General features: G+C 47.8%; 2 protein-coding genes across 2 annotated transcripts in view; one reads left to right on the top strand and one right to left on the bottom strand.

Moving 5' to 3' along the window:
• faah2b (fatty acid amide hydrolase 2b) overlaps positions 1 to 10,007 on the top strand; it is a gene marked incomplete at both ends in the record, with an annotated part of 13,406 nt that extends 3,399 nt beyond the window's left edge. The window contains 7 exons of the mRNA XM_080547735.1: positions 4,860 to 4,979; positions 5,326 to 5,461; positions 5,758 to 5,875; positions 6,266 to 6,385; positions 8,030 to 8,141; positions 8,802 to 8,990; positions 9,832 to 10,007. Of these exons, the coding sequence (XP_080403861.1) occupies positions 4,860 to 4,979; positions 5,326 to 5,461; positions 5,758 to 5,875; positions 6,266 to 6,385; positions 8,030 to 8,141; positions 8,802 to 8,990; positions 9,832 to 10,007 (971 nt within the window). The remainder of the gene's footprint in view (positions 1 to 4,859; positions 4,980 to 5,325; positions 5,462 to 5,757; positions 5,876 to 6,265; positions 6,386 to 8,029; positions 8,142 to 8,801; positions 8,991 to 9,831) is intronic.
• A 1,457-nt stretch (positions 10,008 to 11,464) lies between these two features.
• On the bottom strand, positions 11,465 to 21,827 carry nelfa (negative elongation factor complex member A). Its single transcript, XM_080547565.1, has 11 exons — positions 21,502 to 21,827; positions 19,702 to 19,873; positions 18,858 to 19,019; positions 17,506 to 17,595; positions 16,977 to 17,104; positions 16,484 to 16,553; positions 16,175 to 16,275; positions 15,759 to 15,870; positions 14,457 to 14,785; positions 12,798 to 12,897; positions 11,465 to 12,321 (listed from the first exon to the last, which is right to left on the bottom strand). Exons 1-11 carry the CDS (start codon positions 21,709 to 21,711, stop codon positions 12,137 to 12,139), a joined length of 1,659 nt encoding a protein of 552 aa, XP_080403691.1. The 5' UTR covers positions 21,712 to 21,827; the 3' UTR covers positions 11,465 to 12,136.
• Between the last annotated feature and the right edge of the window lie 127 nt (positions 21,828 to 21,954).

The following is a 21,954-nucleotide window of genomic DNA, read 5'->3' on the forward strand; positions in this document are numbered from 1 at the left end:
TTCGGACATCTTGTCTCTCTCCCTCAGCAGAATCGTCTGCTTCTCCTCCTTCTCCAGGGCGCGGATGTGCTCCTCGAAGCAGATCAGAGCGTCTTCCTGGTCCATGCTCTGCAGCGCCTCGTACTCAGCGAAGGAGGGGTCGTCCAGCAGGTACTGCTGGGCCTCGGACCAGGTGGTGCAGTAGGTGACGTTGGCCATGTTGTCCAGAATGCTCGTCAGCGCATCACAGTTCCTCTTCCTGAGCTGCTTGGCTTGTTCCTTCTCCTTCTTAGCCTTGTAGGCCTTAAACGCTTGCTTCTTCTCACTCAGCTTGGGCAGGGCGCTGTAGCGTGGGTCGTTGATGATCATTCTCATGGTTTGCTCCCATGACGCGTCGGATGAACCACCATCCTCTTCCAGAAGCTCTTTGAAGGCCTGCTTGGCCTCCTCTTCTGGGTTCCACTTTACTCTCTTCTTCGCCAACTTCGGCCTTTCCTCCTTGGAGGCGTCTACAATACTGGCTGAGACTTTCATGGCTGACGTGTACTCGACGGAGTTGACGGGTGCGTCAATGCTGACCTCGGCCACGTGAGGGTGCATGGCCACCTGCAGGTGTTCCTCGGCAACAGCTGTTGCCGCCATGGCACGGTAGCGCCACCACCGGGACTCCTTAGTCTGGGAGTTGTAGTAGTAAGGCTTCCCATCCAGAGACTTATGCTCTGTCCACAGAGACTTCTTCCTCGGTTGGTCATCCTGTGGTGAACCATTTGTGGTACTAACTGTTCCAGGTGCACTGGCAGCAAGAGATTCCACTCCAGGCGGTCCGGTTGGTTGGTTTGCTTCTTCGGTTCGGACATGGAGGGATGACGTAGCTCTCCCGTCCCTCTCTCTCCACTCGGTAGCGCCTTGGAGGGCCCACCCAAGCGCCGTCTTAACAGCCATCGGGCAGCCTCGTGGTCCTCTCAGCGGAGGACGGAGCGACACGATCAGTTCAGCGTTGTCCGAGCCGATGAGAAGGGTTGGCTCCGCTCCTTCTATCGGATGTAGGTCTACTCCCCGTAGGTGGGGATATCTTGCGCGTAACCTCTCCAGGGGGTAGTCGTAGCGGGAGAGCGCTAGCTGGTCGGCGGTGAAGACATTCTGAAGCCGATGTCTATCCGACGGCCGCCCCGCCGGGGAGATAGAGAAGTTGATTCTCGCCCCGGTGACCTCTTTAAGGTCGCGACGTATCGTGCGCAGAGTCAGCTTCTCCGCAGTCCCTTGGAGCCCCAACTGGCGCACTGCCCCCTGGAGAAGGATGGTCCGTTCCGACCCGTCGTCTAGAACGGCGTACGTGTCGTACACAGCGTTGTTGTGGTGAAGTCGGACCTTCACCACCTTCAGTAGAACCTTGGAGCCGCTGCTCTGTGGCGAGTCTAGGTAGTAGACAGGGGTTTCCTCTTCCGGTGCGCGACCGGACCTAGGGCTTCTGTTGCCCTCCGTGGACCTGGCGAGGGAGACCTCGTGTAGGATGTGGAGGTGGACCTCCTCACAGCGGTTGCACTTCCTCCTCAAGGTGCAGTTCTTCGCCAGATGGTCGCGCCCACAGTTCCAGCACCTCTGGTTCTTCTCGAGCCACCTCTGCTTGGCCTCGGTACTCAGGTTGTTGAAGTCACTGCACTCATTGAGCCAGTGCTCGCTGGTGCAGTACGGACATGGCGGTGGACCTCTCCGTCCCTTTGGAGGGGGTTGAGAGGAATCCTTTCCCTCAGGTCGGGTGGTCCTCTCTCTCCGAGGCTCCTCCTCCGTGTGCAGCACTCCTACTGAGCGTCCTCTGTTCGAGCTCGGCCCGTCCCAGCGGTCTCCCTTCTCCCTCTCCTTCTTCGGCTCAGCGTAACCCATGGCGTCTACGTTGGTGTCATGCACTTCCTCCAGTAGGAACTCCGCGAAGGCAGCCATGCTCAGACCCAACTTCTCGGGGTTACGAACGCGCTGCTGTCGCCGGAACCTCTCCTGCCGGAAGCGTGGGATCTTGCGGAGCAGCCGCTCTACGTTGGAGGTGCTGTTGATCTCGCTGGCGCCAGCTGGGCCCTGCGTCTTCAGCATCCCAACCAAGGTGTGCACGCGGAGCGCGAAGTCATCCAGCGCCCGGTCATCCTTGATGGGGGCCTGCTGTTCGAGGGCTTGCAGTTCAGCAAGGGCGTGGTTCCAGGGACGACCGTAGCGGGCATCCAAGTCAGCGAGCGCTCTGGTGTAAGGTGTCGGTGCGGAGGCATGGGCCAGTACCATGTTGTGGGCTCTGGGGTTCCTCACATGCTGAAGGAGAATCGCATATTTGTAGGACTCTGAGCAGGAGTTGTCCAAGAGCGTGTCTAGGCAGATGCGTAGCTCCACATACTGGCTCCTGTCCTCGTCCTTGAAGAAGGGGAACTTGGGTCCCTCCACCTGGGGGAACATCCTGTAGTGGATCATCGGTGCTGGAGTGACGGTCTGGGTGTCCGGCCTGCATGCATTTTGGTGCACTGGAGGACCTAGGGGTGTGCTACGCTCTTGGGGGAGGACTCCCCTCCCGGGCAGCGACGCTGGCTCCCTCTGGGCCGCGTAGCGGTCGGGTCCCTGGTCCTCTTCCTTCCAGGTGGTCAGCTGGGCCTGTAGTTGGACAGTCCTGGCGGGGGTCATGGAGCCATCGGCGGGGGGTTCAGGAGATGGCACTCGAGAGGGCCGTGCGGATGATACTCTGGAGCTACAGGCCGACGGAGTTCTGCTGATGCACACGTCGCGCATGGTCTGCATCATTTCCTCCATCTTCTCTGCGTGCAGTTGCTCTCTCGCCATCTGCCTCTCCGCCGCGCGTTCCGCCCCCTCCATCTGGAGGCGCTCGCGCTCGTACTGGATGCGTTCACGTTCTAGCGCCTCCTGGCGCTGTCTCTCCGCCTGGAGGCGGTCGCGCTCCATCTGGAAGCGTTCACGTTCTAGCGCCTCCTGGCGCTGTCTCTCCGCCTCGCGTTCCGCTCCGTTCATCTGGAAGCGTTCACGTTCTAGCGCCTCCTGGCGCTGTCTCTCCGCCGCGCGTTCCGCTCCGTCCATCTGGAAGCGTTCACGTTCTAGCGCCTCCTGGCGCTGTCTCCCCGCCGCCTCCATCTGGAGGCGCTCGCGTTCTAGCGCCTCCTGGCGCTGTCTCCCCGCCGCCTCCATCTGGAGGCGCTCGCGCTCGAAATGGATGCGTTCCCTCTCTAACGCCATCTCGGCCTGTTGGCGCTCCCGCTCTAACGCCATCTCGGCCTGTTGGCGCATATATTCTGACAGCGCGGCACTACTCCCTCTGGAGTGCAGGCTATCCGCCCCAGAGGCATAACTGCCCACGGAAGCCCTGGACCGGTAGGAAGCCACTGAGCGGCAGGAGCTAGGTCTCGAGCGCGCCGTACTGGGAGGCAGATCGTTAAGGCTGAGGCCCTCCCTCTTCCGCCCGCAGGCGCTGTCGGACCGGGCCTCTCCTTCCTGTTCTTCCGTTTCCACGGCAAAACCCTGCGGTTCTGCCATCTCATCCTCAGGCTGGTGCTCGGTGAGGGCTGTCTCCGTGCTAGCCACCCGCGCGCCGGCGGACACCTCGGCCTCTCCGACCACTGTATCCCGTGGAGTGCGCTCCTCGCTACCACTCAGTGAGCTTTCGACCTCGAGCTCATACTCCTGTAACCTCGGAGGCAACCGCGGGACTCTCTGTGGTCGTGGCTCTGGCTCCGGGGGCGGAGAAGGGGGGGTAACTGTCTGGTCTGGTTGGCTGCGCTCAGCCATGCTATCACTACACTACCGATCCGGCTCGAAGGACCAATTGTAACCAGGGAGTAGCTGAAAAGGACTGTATAATTTAGGAAGGGGCTGGTTATCTAACTAATGGAGCTAAATAGGCAGTATAGGAGGATACAGGCAGGGGGCGCCAGCAAACCGTTCGACTAGCAGTTAATGTCGTTAGCATTAGCAAGGGAACTAGCATTAGCATTAGCCTTCAAACAACTAGCATTAGCATTGGAGCTACAAACAACTAGCATTAGCATTGGAGCTACAAACAACTAGCATTAGCATTGGAGCTACAAACAACTAACACACGGTATTACATATGAACAACACATTTATTACACGACGGTGGTATACATCCCCATATATACATTCCCTCCCGGCCGGCCACACACACACACACACTCACTCACTGACAGTCTCTGGCCTGAACAGGCTGATAGTCCAGGGCTGTGGTGCGCGTTAAGGCCTGGTTGAATGGCATGTGCGTCGATGAAGTGGTCCGCGTCGAAGCTCCGCTGGAGTCTGTGTTCGCTCGTGGAGGCGACGATTAATGTCCAGCTGGCGTCCCGCTTGGTCCAACGTTGAACACAACTAAAACGGGCTACCGTGGTACACTCGATAATCACTTCGGGTGGTCCGCTTCAGCACGGAGTGCGTGTCACGGAATCCGCCATCTTCGATTGACTTCGTTGCTTTCTCTCGTTCTGCTGCTCACCACACACTCTGACTGACGGACTACTTCCGTCTCTTATATAGGCACCACCGAACCTAACATCCGGGTCACGGGCACACCCCGGATATACTACGTCATCAAATATATACAGAAACATTTACGATAATAATACATATACCTTCATAAACGTACAGAATAGTATAGAAAATAAGAAAGTAAATAACTGGGGCAAAAGGGCTGATTTGGGGAAACTAAACTGGCACTAAACTGTGGGCCTTCACAACACCTGTAGTGACTTTTACTTTTACAATTTCTATTTTGGGGCGTGGCTTAGCGATAGGTCCGTTCATTCCTTTTAACTGCTCCACTCTGCTCACATGCTGTCCTAACCCTCCTTTCTTGTTCTCCCCCTCCTTCATCCTCCCATCCCCAGGGGGAGAGGGGAGCATACTGGGGGGTGCAGGATCAGTGATCGGGGTGGGATCAGACATCGGTGGAAGTATCCGTATCCCATGCTTCTTCAGTGGAATATTTGGCCATAAAACCACTCCAGGTGAGAATACCCTCTCTGTGTGTGTGTATTGGTATTGTATGTGCATGCAAGTGTTCTAGAATGTGTGTATGAGCATGCAAGTGTTCTAGAATGTGTGTATGTGCATGCGAGTGTTCTAGAATGTGTGTATGTGCATGCGAGTGTTCTAGAATGTGTGTATGTGCATGCGAGTGTTCTAGAATGTGTGTATGTGCATGCGAGTGTTCTAGAATGTGTGTATGTGCATGCGAGTGTTCTAGAATGTGTGTATGTGCATGCGAGTGTTCTAGAATGTGTGTATGTGCATGCGAGTGTTCTAGAATGTGTGTATGTGTGAGCGTGTGCGTTGTATGTTCTCTTGTTGCAGGCGTGGTGTCTAACGAGTGTCAGTACCCCCCTGCCTCTGGTCTGCAGGACGACTTCCTGAGTACTGGACCCATGTGCCGCTACGCTGAGGACCTGCTGCCCATGCTCAGGATCATGGCCGGGCCCAACGCCCACAAGTACACAACTCAGAGACACACGCACACACACACACACACACACACACACACACACAATCCATCATTGACTGTCACACATGCTTGTGATCTGTGGGGAGTGGGATTGACAGGGTTCCCGCACTGGTCTTACAGACACAAACCATCTTAATCGACACAACGATAATCTAAATAAGTTCAAGCTACAAGCCTCTATCTACTATACACAGTAGTACTAAACGTTGCCATATGACTGCCACGACCCTCTGAGCAGGCATCATCACGCCTCTTGAGTTGTGGATGTTTGTGTGTGACTGCAGGCTCTCCTTATCCAAGGAGGTGGACCTCAGGAAGCTGAGGTTCTTCACCATCCCTCATGACAGCGGCTCTCCTATCGTGTCCCCGGTCGACAAACAACTCATCCAGGCCCAGAAGAGGGTAAGGGAAATGGCACATACGTACCTACACATCTGAATCTGTAGGAGGTAATACTTGATGTGGGAGAAAGGCATTTATCATTATAGTCCATAAAGCATCTAGTGGGACTTCGGTGTAGTTCCTTCCCATCCCATCTGGGCATCAAAAAATAGAATTGCTTATACAATGACAATGAATGCCTGAAGTGCTGGTGACTCACATCAAGGTGTCATCTCTCAGAACCTCTCACCTCGTCATTCTGTAACACACATGTCAGGTCAGAGGTGTGGACACTTCTCTAGTGTAGGTTTTCCATAGACTCTCAGTGTACTGTACTTGTACTGTAAGAAGTAGGCTAGTGAAATCATTTCAATCCCTAAACCACTAATGGTTTTAACACTATTTTAATAGGTGGTTGAGTATTTGGAGGCTGACCTGGGGATCACAGTTCAGGAGCTGTTTCTGCCTGGGCTCAAGTACAGCTTCCAGATCTGGGACACGTTCATGGGCCTTCCAGACAAAGAGGGCAAGGTGGGTCAAACTGGGTAACTTTGTATATGAGTGTGTGTATATGTTACGGTACATGTGGGAAAACTAGGGTTAGGGTTAGGTGCTAGGGTGACTTGGTACATGCTGGCATGTCTAAACCTAACCCTAACCCTAACCCTACCCCTAACCCTACCCCTAACCCTAACCTTAACCCTAGCACCCTAGCACCTAACCCTAACCCCACATGTACCGTATTCCCACATGTACCATGTAACATATAGATTACAATAGATTCAACTTTATTGTCAGTGCTGAGTACCAGACAATGAAATGCAGTTCATCATCTAACCAGAAGTGCAAATAATAGTGATATAAAACATGACAGTGATGGTGATAGGTACAGTATGGCAAGTACGGTAGTTAGAGGCAGGATATACAGGAGAGGGTAGTAGTGAGCTATGTACAGTTAAGGTATATATGTACAGTTAAGGTAGCTATGTACAGTTAAGGTATATATGTACAGTTAAGGTAGATATGTACAGTTAAGGTAGCTATGTACAGTTAAGGTATCCAGGTACAGTATGGTGTATACAGATGTATAAATAGAGACTATATCAAAAAGAGGTATGTGCAAAAATATGGTATGTGCAGTAGTAGTAGGTAGTATTTGTAAACAGCAGTAGTGCAGGGGGGGGGATACTGAGAGTCTGATTGTTTACCTGATTATCAGAGTGACAGCTCTGAGAAAGAAGCTGTTCTAGAGTCTGCTGGTACAGGACCTGAGGATCCTGTGCTTCTTGAGTCTCTGGTATAGGGGATCAAACAAACCGACACTGCCGACACCGGTCTGCCTGGAGGGACTTGATGGTAGGGAGTTTGGTGCCGTTTATGCGCTGGGTGGTTTTCACCCAAGGGGCCTTCCGGTCGGACACAGCAGCAGTTTGCAGTTTCCGTACCACACTGTGATGCAATAGGATGGTTTCAGTGTGATGCAATAGGATGGTTTCAGTGGTGCAGCAGTAGAAGTTGGCCAGAACCCTGGGAGACAACTGGGCTTTCTTCAATCTCCCAGTCGTGAAATACATAACGCTAGTTTACAAAACTCTCCTTGGTCTGTCTTCCCCCTATCTCTGTAATAATAATAATAATAATAATAATAATAACTTCATTTGTATAGCGCTTTTCCTGCAAACGTTGCAGCTCAAAGTGCTTTAATCATTATATAATCTTAATTGAATTATTTTGTCATTTAAAGGTAATGTTAAAAAGATGGGTTTTTAGTCTTGACTTTAACATATTTGCTGCTGCAACATGCTCCCCCTGCCTCCAATACCTGTTCCGCAAACCTCATCCTGCTCAAACCTACCCACATTACATCACAGTCCGTTTTAAGTAAATCATAATTTCAGTCTGCCGTTGCCCACAGACTGGAAGTGTCATTGAAGTGTTACTGTAATGCACTTTCTCAACTATGGAGCCAAACTAGTGTGTGTGTGTGTGTGTGTGTGCCTGTGTGTGTGTGTGTGTGTGTGTGTGTGTGTGTGTGTGTGTGTGTGGGTGTGGGTGTGTCTGTGTCTGTGTCTATGTGTGTGTCTGTGTGTGTGTCTGTGTGTGTGCGTGTGTGTGTGTCCGTGTCTGTGTGCGTGTGTGTGTGCGTGTGTGTGTGTGCGTGCGTGTGTGTTCCAGCCCCCCCAACCCTTTGCTGAGCTGATGGGAGAGCCAGGCAAGCCGGCGTGGCCAGTATGGGAGCTGTTCAAGTGGATGTGGGGGAGGTCCTCTCACACCATGCCTGCTATCGGTAACAGCATATATGCATATTGTCTGACTAAAGATTACCGGTAGATCTCGTATGATCAATTGATATAGTCAACTCTCATTATTTAAGATCTTTAATAGTATCTAAGTCCACTCATCATGATTCTTCAACAGTTTGAGTACATTCTAGTAATGTGTTATCGAAGGGATATGGTTGAATGGCTCAGTGGATAGAAGCCTTACTTAATTAGCAAAAAAACAAAAACAATACAATACATTTAGGGTTGACTCAAACAATAATCGTAATAAAACGTTATGAGTGATAAAAGCGTCTGCTAAAATGACCCTATTGTTGGTTGGATGAGTGAGGCTAAAAGTCAAGTATAAATTACCTTGGATTACGTTAAGGTTTCATAATCCTATGCTGACCCTATTTCGTGATTTTAGAATTATAAGGTTCTATCTCCGTTTAGGGCAGTTCAGAGATATCGAGCATTAAAAGTTTTTACATTCCATTATGTTTTGTGAGATGGAACCTTTGTGTTTTATTAATTACTAACTAAAAAATGTCAACATTTTAAAAATAACACCACACAGGCATTAATAAACACCTAATGGATCAGATTATGTAAATTGTGAATTTTGACAAAAATGGAGATAGAACCTTATAATTCTAACGTCACGATTTGCTGGTTGGTTTCAGGCCTGGCGCTGGTAGAGAAGACCCATGGGTCCACGCCCTCCCCGTTCATCCTGGAGCAGAAGGAGAAGCTGCAGCAGGAGCTGGAGGAGCTGCTGGGTACAGACGGAGTGCTGCTGTACCCCACCCACCCCCACCTGGCCCCCAAACACCACCACCCCCTCTTCACCCCCTTCAACTTCGCTTACACCGGTATGACAGAGGGGGGGATAGGCGACAGTGGACACCTATCAGTTGTGTAACTGAAGGATGGACATATAAAGTAGAATTCTAGTCTTAGTAATCTATCTTATAATATATTATATATATATATATATGTTACGGTACATGTGGGAATACGGTACATGTGGGAAAACTAGGGTTAGGGTTAGGTGCTAGGGTGCTACGGTTAGGGTTAGGATTAAGGTTAGGGTTAGGGTTAGACATGCCAGCATGTACCAAGTCACCCTAGCACCTAACCCTAACCCTAGTTTTCCCACATGTACCGTAACATATATACCGATACCTCTATGATTGTGGGTGAAATCTTTCTTTGTTTATTTGCACACAAACAGCAACGTGACGTGACGTTTGGGATATACTTACATGCTTTACTCCAACGTTCAAGCAAATTACTTATTGACGTCAGTGGGATAGATTTGCATAAAACCTGCATAGCGAGTGTGTTAGCTGGTGTGTTAGCCCGATAGTCTATTTTAGATTCCTAGCATTCCCCCTCCTTGCTTCCTTCTCAGAAGACATTCGAGGTGAAGATCCAAGGTGCCTCCCCTAGGATATTCTCCTCCAAAGCTTTTTCTTTTTTAAGTAATTTTTTCTGAGTGGGGCAGTCCCACTCATATTTTTCATTTTATTGACAGAGATTTTAGACAGGAAGGATGGGTGAGAGAGAGGAGGGATGACATGCAGGATATGTCCCCGGCCGGAATCGAACCGGGAACCCTGCGTCTCCAAAGCTTTTTGAGAAGGAGGCGGGAAGAAGAAGGCGAGGATAGAGGAAAGTGATCAGTGTTTTTGTCTTCCTTCCTCCCCCAAGGGATCCTGAACATCCTGGGCCTGCCTGCGACCCAGTGTCCCCTGGGCCTGAGTGTGGAGGGTCTGCCCCTGGGGGTGCAGGTGGTGGCGGGGAAGCTCCAGGACAGGCTGCCGCTGGCCACCGCCCTCTACCTGGAGAAGGCCTTCGGAGGCTGGAGGGACCCTGGGGCCAGCTGAGGAGGGAGTGGATAGAAACAACAGCCCCATGTCAGACACACAAGACCTGGTATTTCATATTCACTCACCTTGCAAAGAAACACTCTGGAAACTGCCCTCGAAATGGAACCCCTGCTCACCAATATTCAATAATGATGGACTCTTAATTGGGGGGCGTCCGATTAGATTCCAACAATGGGCTGACAGAGGTATTCGTTCATCGGGCGATGTTATTGGGGACAAAGGTCTTCACTCTTTTGAAGAGTTACGAGTTCAGTTTAATTTACCACGCTCCTCCTTTTTCTTTTATTTACAACTAAGGGCTGCCATGACAACCTACAGGGTCCCATGTAAGGAGGCACTTCATAGGCACACGGTACTTGTTGTTCTGGACAGGGTGGGTAGTAGTATGAGGGGCTTAAGTCTCCACATTATGGGCCAGTTTCACAGACAAGGCTTAAGCCTAATCCTGGACTAAAAAGCATCTTCAATGGAGATTTTACATTGAAAGTGTGATTTAGTCCAGGACTAGGCTCAAGCCTTGTCTGTGAAACCGGCCCTATATGAGTTATACTTCCTGCAAAAGACATACCTGCATAAATGATCCCAATTGTACTCTGTGTCCTCTGGAGGTTGTGGCTGGGCACATTCTTTCATATGATGGGGCCATTTCCAAGCTTGAACAGAGTTAGCGTTGACGAGACAAGGTTGAATTGTGTTATTGGAATGACTCGAGTATTAAATCACAGTAGAGATTTACTCGATCCAGGCCTTTTCAACTAATCGCTGAGGTAGTCATCAACGTACGTGGATTTTTATCTTTCTCTGCAACAATCAATAAAAACAACTTTTACAAGGAGTGCATCTGACTGCTGGTTCATTGTCTACAGCAGTGGTTCTCAAACCTCTCCTCTGGGACCCCCAGCCGCTGCACATGATCTGTTCCACCACCAGCACACCTGATTCAACTAATCGAGTAGTTGAGTCAGGTGTGCTGGTGGTGGAACAGATCAAATATGTGGAGCGGCTGGGGTTCGATGAGGAGAGGTTTGAGAACCACTGCTGTAGACAGCCTTTAGTTAGTGTGTAACACACACAAGCTGCTGCTCTGCAGACCAACATTTCGTGACGTTAGAATTATACGGTTCTATCTCCATTTTTGTCAAAATTGAGTTTTTTTACATAATCTGATCCATTAGGTGTTTATTAATGCCTGTGTGGTGTTATTTTAAAAATGTTGACATTTTTGAGTTAGTAATTAATGCATAAAATACAAAGGTTCCATCTCACAAAACATAATGGAATGTAAAAACTTTGACGCTCAATATCTCTGAACTGCCCTAAACGGAGATAGAACCTTATCATACTAAGCTCACCATATGCACTAAACGGATAGGAAGTCAATTAGGAATTCAGCTGTACTGAAAGGCAGGTAGACACTACCGCCCGCAGTAGACACTCTGGAGTTTGAACATGTTTTGCTTTATTTTCTCTTCCCTTCTTGGTAAGGATGGAAAATCTAAACATTTCCCAAAGAACGCTCCAAAACAGAACATCATGACAGCATAAAGAATACGCATCATCATCCCACTCTGGTCACATGTTACGTTGCGTATAGGATTTTCTTTTCTTTTTTTCACAAGCCATCCTTTTTCTTTTCTTTTTTGAAGTAGGAAGAAGCTGCAAATGTCACATTCTTACATTCTCACAATGAAAAACATGGACAGTTGTCTTTTTTTTTCAGACACGTGGCATGCCTTATAATAAAGCAAGTCTCTTGACTGACAGGTGTCTATCAACAGAAGCTCTAGACTCCTCCCCTTCCAGACACTCAGAACCACATCCCCTCTTTACCACAAACATTCAGGAATCTTAAGGGGATTTCATTATTTTTTTTTTAAACAAAAACAAAAAGAGTAAAAGAAAGACAAAAACAGAAATGAGTCTTGAGGGTTCCCTGCCTTTTGGCCACGCAGGTACTTCGAGACGGGGTACCACCATGATGCCCCCGAACCCCCTCACTGTAACCCCTCGACCCTCCCACTCTCCAGCTCCGTTCACGTGCTTGATTTTGGCCCACGTGTGTGTGTGTATATGTGTGTGTGTGTATTTATGTATGTAAGTGTGTGTGTGTAGAGTCCATGACCATCTCAGGAGGCGTTGGTGATGGGTTTGTATTTCTTGAGGCGGGTCCATTGTCCTGTTGAGTAGTTCATTTCGAACACGGTGTCCACCAGCATGGTGGTGCTGCCCGTCCCGTCCGCCTTGGGGAGCACCTCTGTGTGTTCGCTCAGCTTGATCTGGATGATGTCCCCCTGCTCCGGGCACGGGTTCTCTGAGGAGGAGGGGGAGAGGAGGGGTCAACTGTGATTTAGGAATGAGAGTGTGAGTGTGCGGTGGTTCAGGAATGTGTGTGTGTGTAGTGCATGTTACTAGACATCGTGACGTTAGAATTATAAGGTTCTATCTCCATTTTGGTCAAAATTGAGTTTTTTACATAATCTGATCCATTAGGTGTTTATTAATGCCTGTGTGGTGTTATTTTTTTTTTTAATTGACATTTTTGAGTTAGTAATTCATAAAATACAAAGGTTCCATCTCACAAAACATAATGGAATGTAAAAACTTTGACGCTCAATATCTCTGAACTACCCTGAACAGAGATAGAACCTTATCATTCTAAGCTCACGACATTACTAAAATAGTAGAGTCTATGTAGAATATTTAAATTGTGGCATCATCAAGTAACTTAGAAATAAATAAATCATATTTTAAATGATAATTATCAGCCCTTGTTGTGCTGTGTTGTACCTCGCGACCCGGCCATGAAGCCCAGGATGAGAGCCTTCTCTGGCCTGGTGACCTTGTTGGCCGTCTTGAACATCTCCTGGGCTGCGTACATCTGGTCTCTCTGGGGAGCAAACACACACAGCACACGGCAGAGGTGTTACACACCACATAGCATACCATTAATCTTCATACTACATACAATAAGGCCTTCAGCATACCACAGAAGCGGTATCTACGACTGAAACGATTGTTCAAAAACCTGAATAATTCTATTATAAAAAAGCCTCAATTAGAATTGTATGCCTCCCTCCAGTATTATATATATATATATATATATAGTTGTTTTTTTGTTTTTGTTTTTTATATATATATTTTTTTTCTGGTACATTTTTATGGAGAGTGCTGAAAAATTACACTTCTATTTTTCTCTAAACAGGCAAAGTTTATTTTTATATTGAAAAAGGGAGGGAAAATGTTCTGGTTCTAATCATAGACACGTCAATTGTTCTAAGCTCAAAGACCAACCTCTTGGTTCTCTTCTCTTCTTAAAAAAACCAAACGGATTTATCCGATTAATCATGAAAATAATCGACAGACTGCTTGACTGTAATTTGTAAACATATCAGATCCAGAACAGAGTTCCAAGTCTTTGTGATGCAGATGTGAGGAGGACCCATCTCTTCAGGTTACACCTTAACTGCTCCTCCTGAGACATCTTCTGCCCCTCAGCACTCAGAGTCTCCTAAAGACACCCGCTTTCCCCTCTACTGTGTCCCTAAGCACTTCTATTGCCCCCCTGAGAACAGCACAGAGGATCACCGGCGCCCCCCTCCCCTCTCTGGAGGAGCTGTACAAAACACGCTGTCTCAGGAGGGCCTCCAAGATCTCCAAGGACCCGACCCACCCTGGGCACGAACACTTTGTCAAGCTGCCCTCGAACAGGAGGTACAGGACCCCGGCCGCTAAGACAAACAGACTGAAGGACAGCTTCTACCACAGGGCCGTCAAGGCCCTGAACACAGAAAAGGCCTAAGTTCTGGGCCCAGGACAGTCCGGACGGATTGTATGGCAGCTAGTGCTGAGGCACAAACATGTACATTTTCAAGCCTGCAAACTGTGACACTTTAAAATAATGTGAAAAAATACTTTCTTGTGAAATATGACAACCCTAGTTGACTATCTGTGCAGTATAGTACAGTGGATTGTGTACATAGCCTCTATTGATGTAAACCAGCTCCTTACCTTCTTGTGATTTTATGCATCTATGCTTTTTCCAAAATGTGTTTCTTTTTCCTTTCCTAAACACCAGGGGAGCCTCCCCTCCTAAATTTCGTTGTTTGGTACCTGTACTGTAGCAATGACAAATAAAGTCTATCTATCTATCTATCTATCTATCTATCTATCTATCTATCTATCTATCTTTTACTGTTTCTCTGTTTCTCCAGTGTAAAAAACAACAAAAAACCAAAACAACAACAACTAGGTTTTAGAAGAAGGTGATAGGGGAAGGTTTTTCCTTCTATCAGTGGCCCCGGGCCTGAGCTGGATTACTCTTCCTGCTACGACTGGTGGACTGATGATTCACTTGCTTAGTATTCAAATGTATTGATTGAAAGTTACTTTGGAATAAGGCGTCTGCTAAATGCCAAACATGTAAATGTAATGTAAAGGAGGACTGACCGTGAGTGAGAGGTTCTTCTTGGGCTGGGGCTGCTGGGGTGTCGGGGTGGGCGTGGGGGTGGGGGGCTGGACCGTGCTGGGGGGGGGCTGCGTGGGGGTTTCTGCCAGTGTGGTGGCGGGGGCTGCTGCTGGGGGACCGTTGCTGGCCGGCGTGCTGGTGGGGGTGCTGGGGGAGGTGGGCGCCGTGGGGCTGGCTGTGCTGGCGTTGTACATGGGCGTCCTCTGTTTGAACTGAACGCCCTGCAGGGCGGCGGTGGCGCCCGGCGTGGCCGACTCCTCAGGCTGGCGACCGGACTGGAGGGCGTCTCGCCCCAAACCACCCGCGTTCGCTGGAGGAGGGTAAATGGTAAATGGTAAATGGACTGCACTTATATAGCGCCTTTTTTGCAGCTCCAAAGCGCTTTACAACGGCCTCTCATTCACCCCTTCACACACACACATTCACACACCAATGGCGAGGTAGGCAAGCTACCATGCAAGGCGCTGGCCCGCTCACTGGGAGCAATTTTTGGGGTTCAGTGTCTTGCCCAAGGACACTTCGACATGTGGCCAGAACCGCTGATCTGCCGACCTTGTGATCATTAGACGGCGGCTCTACCTCCTGCGCCATTCGTCCACACAGAGGGGATGAATTAAACACTCAATGAGTGAGGAGGCGTGGCCTGTGTCATGAGGAGGCATGGCCTGTGTCATGAGGAGGCGTGGCCTGTGTCATGAGGAGGCGTGGAGCATTCACTGACCCCAAAGAGCCAGACAGACTAGTGTCAACACCCTCCCAACACTTAAAACAGGCCCTCAAAACCCACCTCTTCAAGCTCGCCGTCCCCAGTTAACCCTCTCCCCCTCCTCCCCTCCCCATGTGTCCCCAGCACTACCTTAATTAGGCCCCTATACTTTCTTCTATTTACCTTTTGTTTCTTTTTATTATTACTACTCGATCTTTACAGTTTGTAAAGAGTCTTTGAGTGTCTATAAAAGCGCTATACAAGTCTAATGTATTATTATTATTATTATTATTATTATTAGTGCTTACCAGGTGAACATCCTTCTAACAACGTGAAGCAAGTTGTGCTATTGGAAAGACACTGAACTATGTAGATGCAATGATGCAATCCATAAAATGCATTAGGAGGGACCGTTGAGAGGAAACATTCAGTTACCAACACCATAGACTATCTATGTTCTAGAACACAAAATAGACTATCTATGTTCTAGAACACAAAACACACAAATATTTGCATGGAGATGGAGAGAGCTTGGTACCCTGGTAGCAGTGAGGGGTAACAGGTAACAGTGTCTCACCTGGCTGAGCCTCTGAACTTGGAATGTAGGAGGAGGAGGGGACCATGCTGGGCGTGGCAGGTAGGTAACTTGTCGACGGCAGGGCGCTCTCGTTGTTCACCACCCCCAATTTCTGAAACCGAAAATGTAAGCGCCGGTGAGTTTGGTGTGCGTTTGTGCTTGAGAGAGACAGAATAATGTATGACTACACTGTATGCATGTATGTATGTATGTATGCAGGTAGGTAGGTATGCATGCATGTATGTATGTGTATGTATGTATGTGTGTGCGTGTATCTATGTATGTATGTATGTACATGTATGTACATGTATGTACGTACGTATGTATGCATGCATGCATGTGTATGTGTATGTATGTATGTATGTACGTACGTACGTATGTATGTATGTATGTATGTATGTATGTATGGCTCATACCTGTGTAGAGACCAGCCCAGCAGCGTAGTCGGGTGTGGCGTTCTCAACCACAGCTGACTCTGATTCTTTGGCAGCAGCAGCTTTCTCCCCCGCTTCTGTTTCTGTAGGAGAGGAAGAGGAAGAGGAAGAGGAAGAAACACAACATTGTTATTGAAATAAAGAAAAAAACGTATTCAGTGGGGTACAATCTAGACATGTACGTTAAAGCAAATTCCACTAGCAGATAATCATAACAGTCTCAACATTAGTGGTCTTAGTGCACAGTTAAGTACAGGAGAGCGAGAGGGAACAAGACAAAAAGACACTTACCCAAAGTCTTTCTTCTCCTCTTTGCCTCCCTGCCGGCTCCCACCATATCCAACTCTGATATGTCTAACAACTGGACGACAGAAACACACAGATTAACCAAGAATTGTGGAACATAATTTCAAATCAAAGTAATAGCCACCAATATGGTGAATTGCGTAAATGTAAGTAAGTAAGTAAAGCTTTATGTATATAGCACCTTTCATACAAGAAATGCAGCTCAAAGTGCTTAACAACAGGAATAAGAACATAAAGTGAATAAAAAACATATATAAAAACATATACATGCATAGAATGAATATAAAAGCAGGGGAAAACAGTAAAAAGAAAGGTAAAGATCTAACTTTCCATATCCCTTTCATCTCCCTACCTTACACTGTCTTTCTGTACTTCTCACTGGCTTTCCACCAGCACCACAAACTAACCCATCAGTTAGGAGCTTGCATGTTTTGAAAAGGGATATGGAAAATACGAGGTATTGTTGACAGGACCATACCTTGACTCCCCTCTCCTTGCGTAGGGGCGTCCGCGCCGGGGCGATGGGTGTGCGGTTGCTGGGGGGGTTGAACATGCTGGGGGTGGTGGGGCTGCGGAACGGGGCTTTGGGGATCCCCTTGAGAGGCGCTATAGAAGGAACACGTATCAAATAATAATACATCCAAAACCAGTGTGTGTGGGTCAAATGCATAGTTCAGCAACAGGCAGTGTCGTAAGACTTGTTAAGACAATGCGTGTGTGTGTGTGTGTGTGTGTGTGTGTGTGTGTGTGTGTGTGTGTGTGTGCACTCCACAACCACTTGTCCCACTGTTGCTAAAGGCCAGCAGTCACCTTAGTTGTGTGCTGTTTGTAGGTGTGTGTGTGTGTGTGAGTGTGTGTGTGTGTGTGTGTGTGTGTGTTTGTGTTTGTGTGTGTGTGTGTCAAACTCACTGGTGGTGTCAAGGCCAGCAGTCACCTTAGTTGTGTGCTGTTTGTAGGTGTGTGTGTGTGTGTGTGTGTGTGTGTGTGTGTGTGTGTGTCAAACTCACTGGTGGTGTCAATCTTCTTGACCAGGCCTCTTCCTTTGGCGTGGAAAGGCACGCCTGCTGTCTTCTTCAGCTGCTGGGCCGTCTCTGTGGCTAAAAACAAAAACACATTGAAATATGAATGAATGAATGAATGAATGAATGAATGGTCTCCCTGAATGGAGGCGGGGCTCCCCTGGTGCTTGGAAAAAAAAGACTAAAAACAAGAGAGCCAAGGATAAAACAAAAAAGAGAAAAGAGCTGGTTGACATAAATAAAGGCTATGTACACTATCTACTATACTATACAATAAAACACTATGCTATACACTATGCTATGCTATAAATATCCTAACTTTTTCCTATATCTGAACCTTATGTACACATGAAATATTACAATTCTCAAATGTGACGGAAAGAGCCCATTCACTTCCCCTCAGTCGAACACACAGAAGAGAGAAGAAACAACATAACACCCATAATCCATAACCCTTTCATCTGAGTCCTACCGTCCGTAGTTGGACTACGGTAGTTCAACCAAGCACTAAACCTGCTTTTCTCCAAGCACGACGTAGTGTTAAACTTTAACTTACACTTCCCCATAAAGTCACAAAAGTAAACATTTCAAGACGCATGATCTCGAATTTCACTCTAGCAGAATGTCTCTTTTACCTCAGGCTCTGAGTCATAGATATCTATAGTCTATGCTCTGACTGACACTAGTTCAAGCGTGGTTATTAGCGTGGAGTGTTCTCCAAAAAGTTCTCACTGGGGGCTGCAAAGATGGTGATGGGGCCAGTGATTATTGGTCCCATGTTGACTTATTTCCATACTAATGGTTGGGGACACGCGATACAGAGGAGTTATCGCAACATAGAAGTAACTTGTAACATCCCAATCCAATACATTTTTTAAAGACCTATCAAATCATATTCATACACAATTCTGATTATTAACTTAAATTTAAGACCCCACGGGAACCCTGCTACCCCTTGAAGGTCTGAGAGAACCAGACAGGCCAAAGCGATATGGGGAGACAGGGTCCCATAGGTCCACTGAATGACGGAGCCATCTCCACTACCTCAGATCTATGAACATCGAAGGTGTACCAGGGTAGGTGTCAGACTGAGCCGCGACCAGACTCGGTGCATGACAGGTAGTCTGGAAGTGGACGGGATGGAGGGAGGGGGAGGGAGAGAGAGGGAGGGAGGAAGGGAGGGAGGGTGAGAGGGAGAGAGAGGGAGGGAGAGAGAGAGAGGGAGAGAGAGGGAGAGAGAGGAAGGAAGGGAGGGAGAAAGAGAGAGAGGAAGGAAGGGAGGGAGCGAGAAAGAGAGAGAGGGAGGGAGAAAGAGAGAGAGAGAGGGAGGGGAGTCTTACATTTCTGCAGCAGTTCTGCCCTGAGGGTGGCGCTCTTAGGCTTCCTCTTAAGCTGGAAGTGTTTGACGGGGGGCGTGAGCGGCCCCACCAGGGTCGTCAGGGCGCTCTTGTTCAGGTACTGACACTCCAGAGGCAGCATGGCCGACGCTTCGCACTCACCCACTGGAGGGAGGGGGAGATGAAGACAAGAGCTGGCATGAGCAACAAGTACATGTGCATGGAAGCTGACGCAAAATACACAAGGAGTTTCTCTGGCAATGGTACTCTATAAAGGCACTGATCTGCTCTGCTACAAGCAGGGTTCGACAGTAACACCGTTTTACTTGCCCGGAGCAAGTAAAACATTCACCGGGTTTGTTTCCGCGATCCCGACGACGCTGCTGGATCCTGGATATGTTTACCTGTGTGCAGGAAGAACAACAGACGGCGCAGGCGCCAGACTAGTCGACGGTGCGTGGAGTGAAGATATTATCAAAGCGTACGGGTGATCAACAGGCGCGTACGCTTTGATAATATCTTCACTCCACGCACCGTCTGTTGTTCTTCCTGCACACAGGTAAACATATCCAGGATCTAGCAGCGTCGTCGGGATCGCGCAAACAAAACCGGTGAATGTTTTACTTGCTCCGGGCAAGCGGGCAAGCGTTACTGTCGAACCCTGTACAAGTACAACACTGTCCTACAGGGGTGGAAACAGGATGGCATAGACCTTTATAGTGAAGCCAAATGTATCAAAACCCCACTGCTAACATCCTCATTTAGAATGGAGCTCATGATCGATTCTATGGACTACATCTACCCTACGTGACCCCTGACCTCCTGTGTCCCCCCTAGTGTTGTTCACCTTTCTCCCTCAGCTCCCCCAGGATGTCCTGGACGTTGGGGTTCTGCTCCTCCAGGTCCAGGTTGAGGGAGCCCGTCTCTGGGAAGGACTTGAGGATGTCGGCCACCATGAGCACCCAGGGCTCCGTGTCCACCGTGGCTAACTGGATGATCTCTGACAGAGCCTCCTTCATCTGCAAGGGGGAAGCAAGGGACAGCGAGGGTCAGGGGCATCCAGGCAGGCGTCAACAACAACAACAACAACAACAACAACAACAACAACGCCATCTATCACTCATATTGGTACTGTATATTTTGTCTTGAGTATTGTCGTGTTGTTGTCTTGTTGTTGTATGTACTGTAGCTTGTTTAGTATGGTAGAATGCCAAATCATGTTCCTAGTGCACTGCACATGGTGAATAAAGTTGAATTGAATAAAAGTTAAATTTATAATAAAGTTGAATAAAGGTGAATTGAATTGAACAACAACAACAACAATAACAGGGTCTAACTTTCGAAGGAACCAAGATTTTTAGGTTTTTAGGATTTAAGTGCCATGACAGGAGATGCAAATGTTATATCATATGCATGCACTTAACAGATTTAATCACTCATTGTCATTGATAAGTTATGTAGCTATATATATTTTACACAAACTACTACACAAACAATTGGGCACATGCATGATAAACATTGAGAGAGATAGTAGTGTTTCAACAGCGAGTGAAAAAAATCACATAGTAAAGCCATTGTATTGTAATATGATTGGTTAGATAATGAACAGATCAAGTAGCTGCTAGGCCTATGAACTGCTTGAAGATAAATCTGTCTAATAACCCGTGTAGTGTACCGAGGGGGGCTATTATCAAAGCATATTGTGAGGTGTGACCACCCAAGGCTGGCTACAACACTATCCTCTCCCTCGCCGGTTACGCCCTCCAAAACAGGAGCTGCCAAGCAGCAAGCCATTTCAAATGATCTGGACTGCACCGTTTTCATGCATTTGAATGAAGTTGACAATGACCGTGTAGCTACAAGTTCTAGCTTTCGCTAGACAGCTTGCTTAAATATATCAGTAGCTAATACTTGGTGGGTCTTAGAAGAAGGAAGATAAGACATGTGCGTTAGGTAAACAATTAATCATGACGTGACTTAGCATAGCCGGACACTTATTATTGCAAGCCCAGGGCAAGTTAATGGCTTAGCTTTGTCAACATAGACTCCAGGGGCCAGCTAGCTAGCTTACATAGCAGGCTTTCTTATCATGGTAATGCAATGGGGGGTTTGCTTGAAAGCATCAAGCATGGGTGTGAATTAAAAGCACTTCCCGCTCACGAAGCTAGTAATTCACACTAGGCAGCTCTTCACTGGCTGCTAAAACAAACCCCATCAAACTGACGATAGATACCAAAGTTAGCAACACTGGAAGCTCTGTGAGGTTAGAATTATAAGGTTCTATTTCCATTTTTGGTCAAAATTGAGTTTTTTTTACATAATCTGATCCATTAGGTGTTTATTAATGCCTATGTGGTGTTATATTTGTAAAATGTTGACATTTTTGAGTTAGTAATTCATAAAATATCATTCTAAACTCACGACTCAGCCTCGCATTATAGCAGCTCTGTCCTTTTGTATTTTATTAATTACTAACTAAAAAATGTCAATATTTAAAAAAATAACACCACACAGGCATTAATAAACACCTAATGGATCAGATTATGTAAAACACTTTTTTTAAATGTTGACCAAAATCGGAGATAGAACCTTATAATTAAAGCTAAACTAACCCTCTCTCCTCTCAGCTCCATGCCCAGACCCTCACCTCGTCCACGGTCCTCCGGGGTAGGTGTAGCATGCCCAGCAGCAGCTTCAGCTTCACGGGCGGCGACAGGCTGGAGAAACACAGGCGAATGTTGTCGATGACGGACACGGTGAGCAGCGAGGCGATGCTGGCCGGCGCCCACAGCTCGTCCGCCGAGCCCAGCTTGTTGTGGAGCCACAGGCCGGTGTCGCTATCCTTCATCGACGCCATCTTGGGGAAAAAGAAGTGTTTTTGCGTTCAGGCATTTTAACGGGCTACCTAAGAAAACATGCTGGGACAACTGAGAAGGACCCCACCCACATGTGTCACAGGGGGGAGATTGTATGTATGGGGGGAACTGAACAGATTTACCTGTCCAAAAATATGTTACGATAATATGTTTTAGATGTGTTTTTGAATAAAGATAATAATAATAATAATAATAATATTAATAACTTTATTTATATAGCACTT

This window comes from Nansenia antarctica (assembly GCF_963989245.1).
Source record: "Nansenia antarctica genome assembly, chromosome: 17".
In the NCBI taxonomy this organism is placed as follows: Eukaryota; Metazoa; Chordata; class Actinopteri; order Argentiniformes; family Microstomatidae; genus Nansenia; species Nansenia antarctica.

Excerpts from the sequence above, each read along its gene's own strand:
- nelfa (XM_080547565.1), bottom strand. The coding sequence starts at position 21,711 with ATGGCGTCGATGAAGGATAGCGACACCGGCCTGTGGCTCCACAACAAG. Across the intron at positions 19,874-21,501 it reads CCCGGAGGACCGTGGACGAG|ATGAAGGAGGCTCTGTCAGA; the intron begins GTGAGGGTCTGG and ends TCCCCCTTGCAG. Across the intron at positions 19,020-19,701 it reads GGGGGAGCTGAGGGAGAAAG|TGGGTGAGTGCGAAGCGTCG; the intron begins GTGAACAACACT and ends CCCTCCCTCCAG.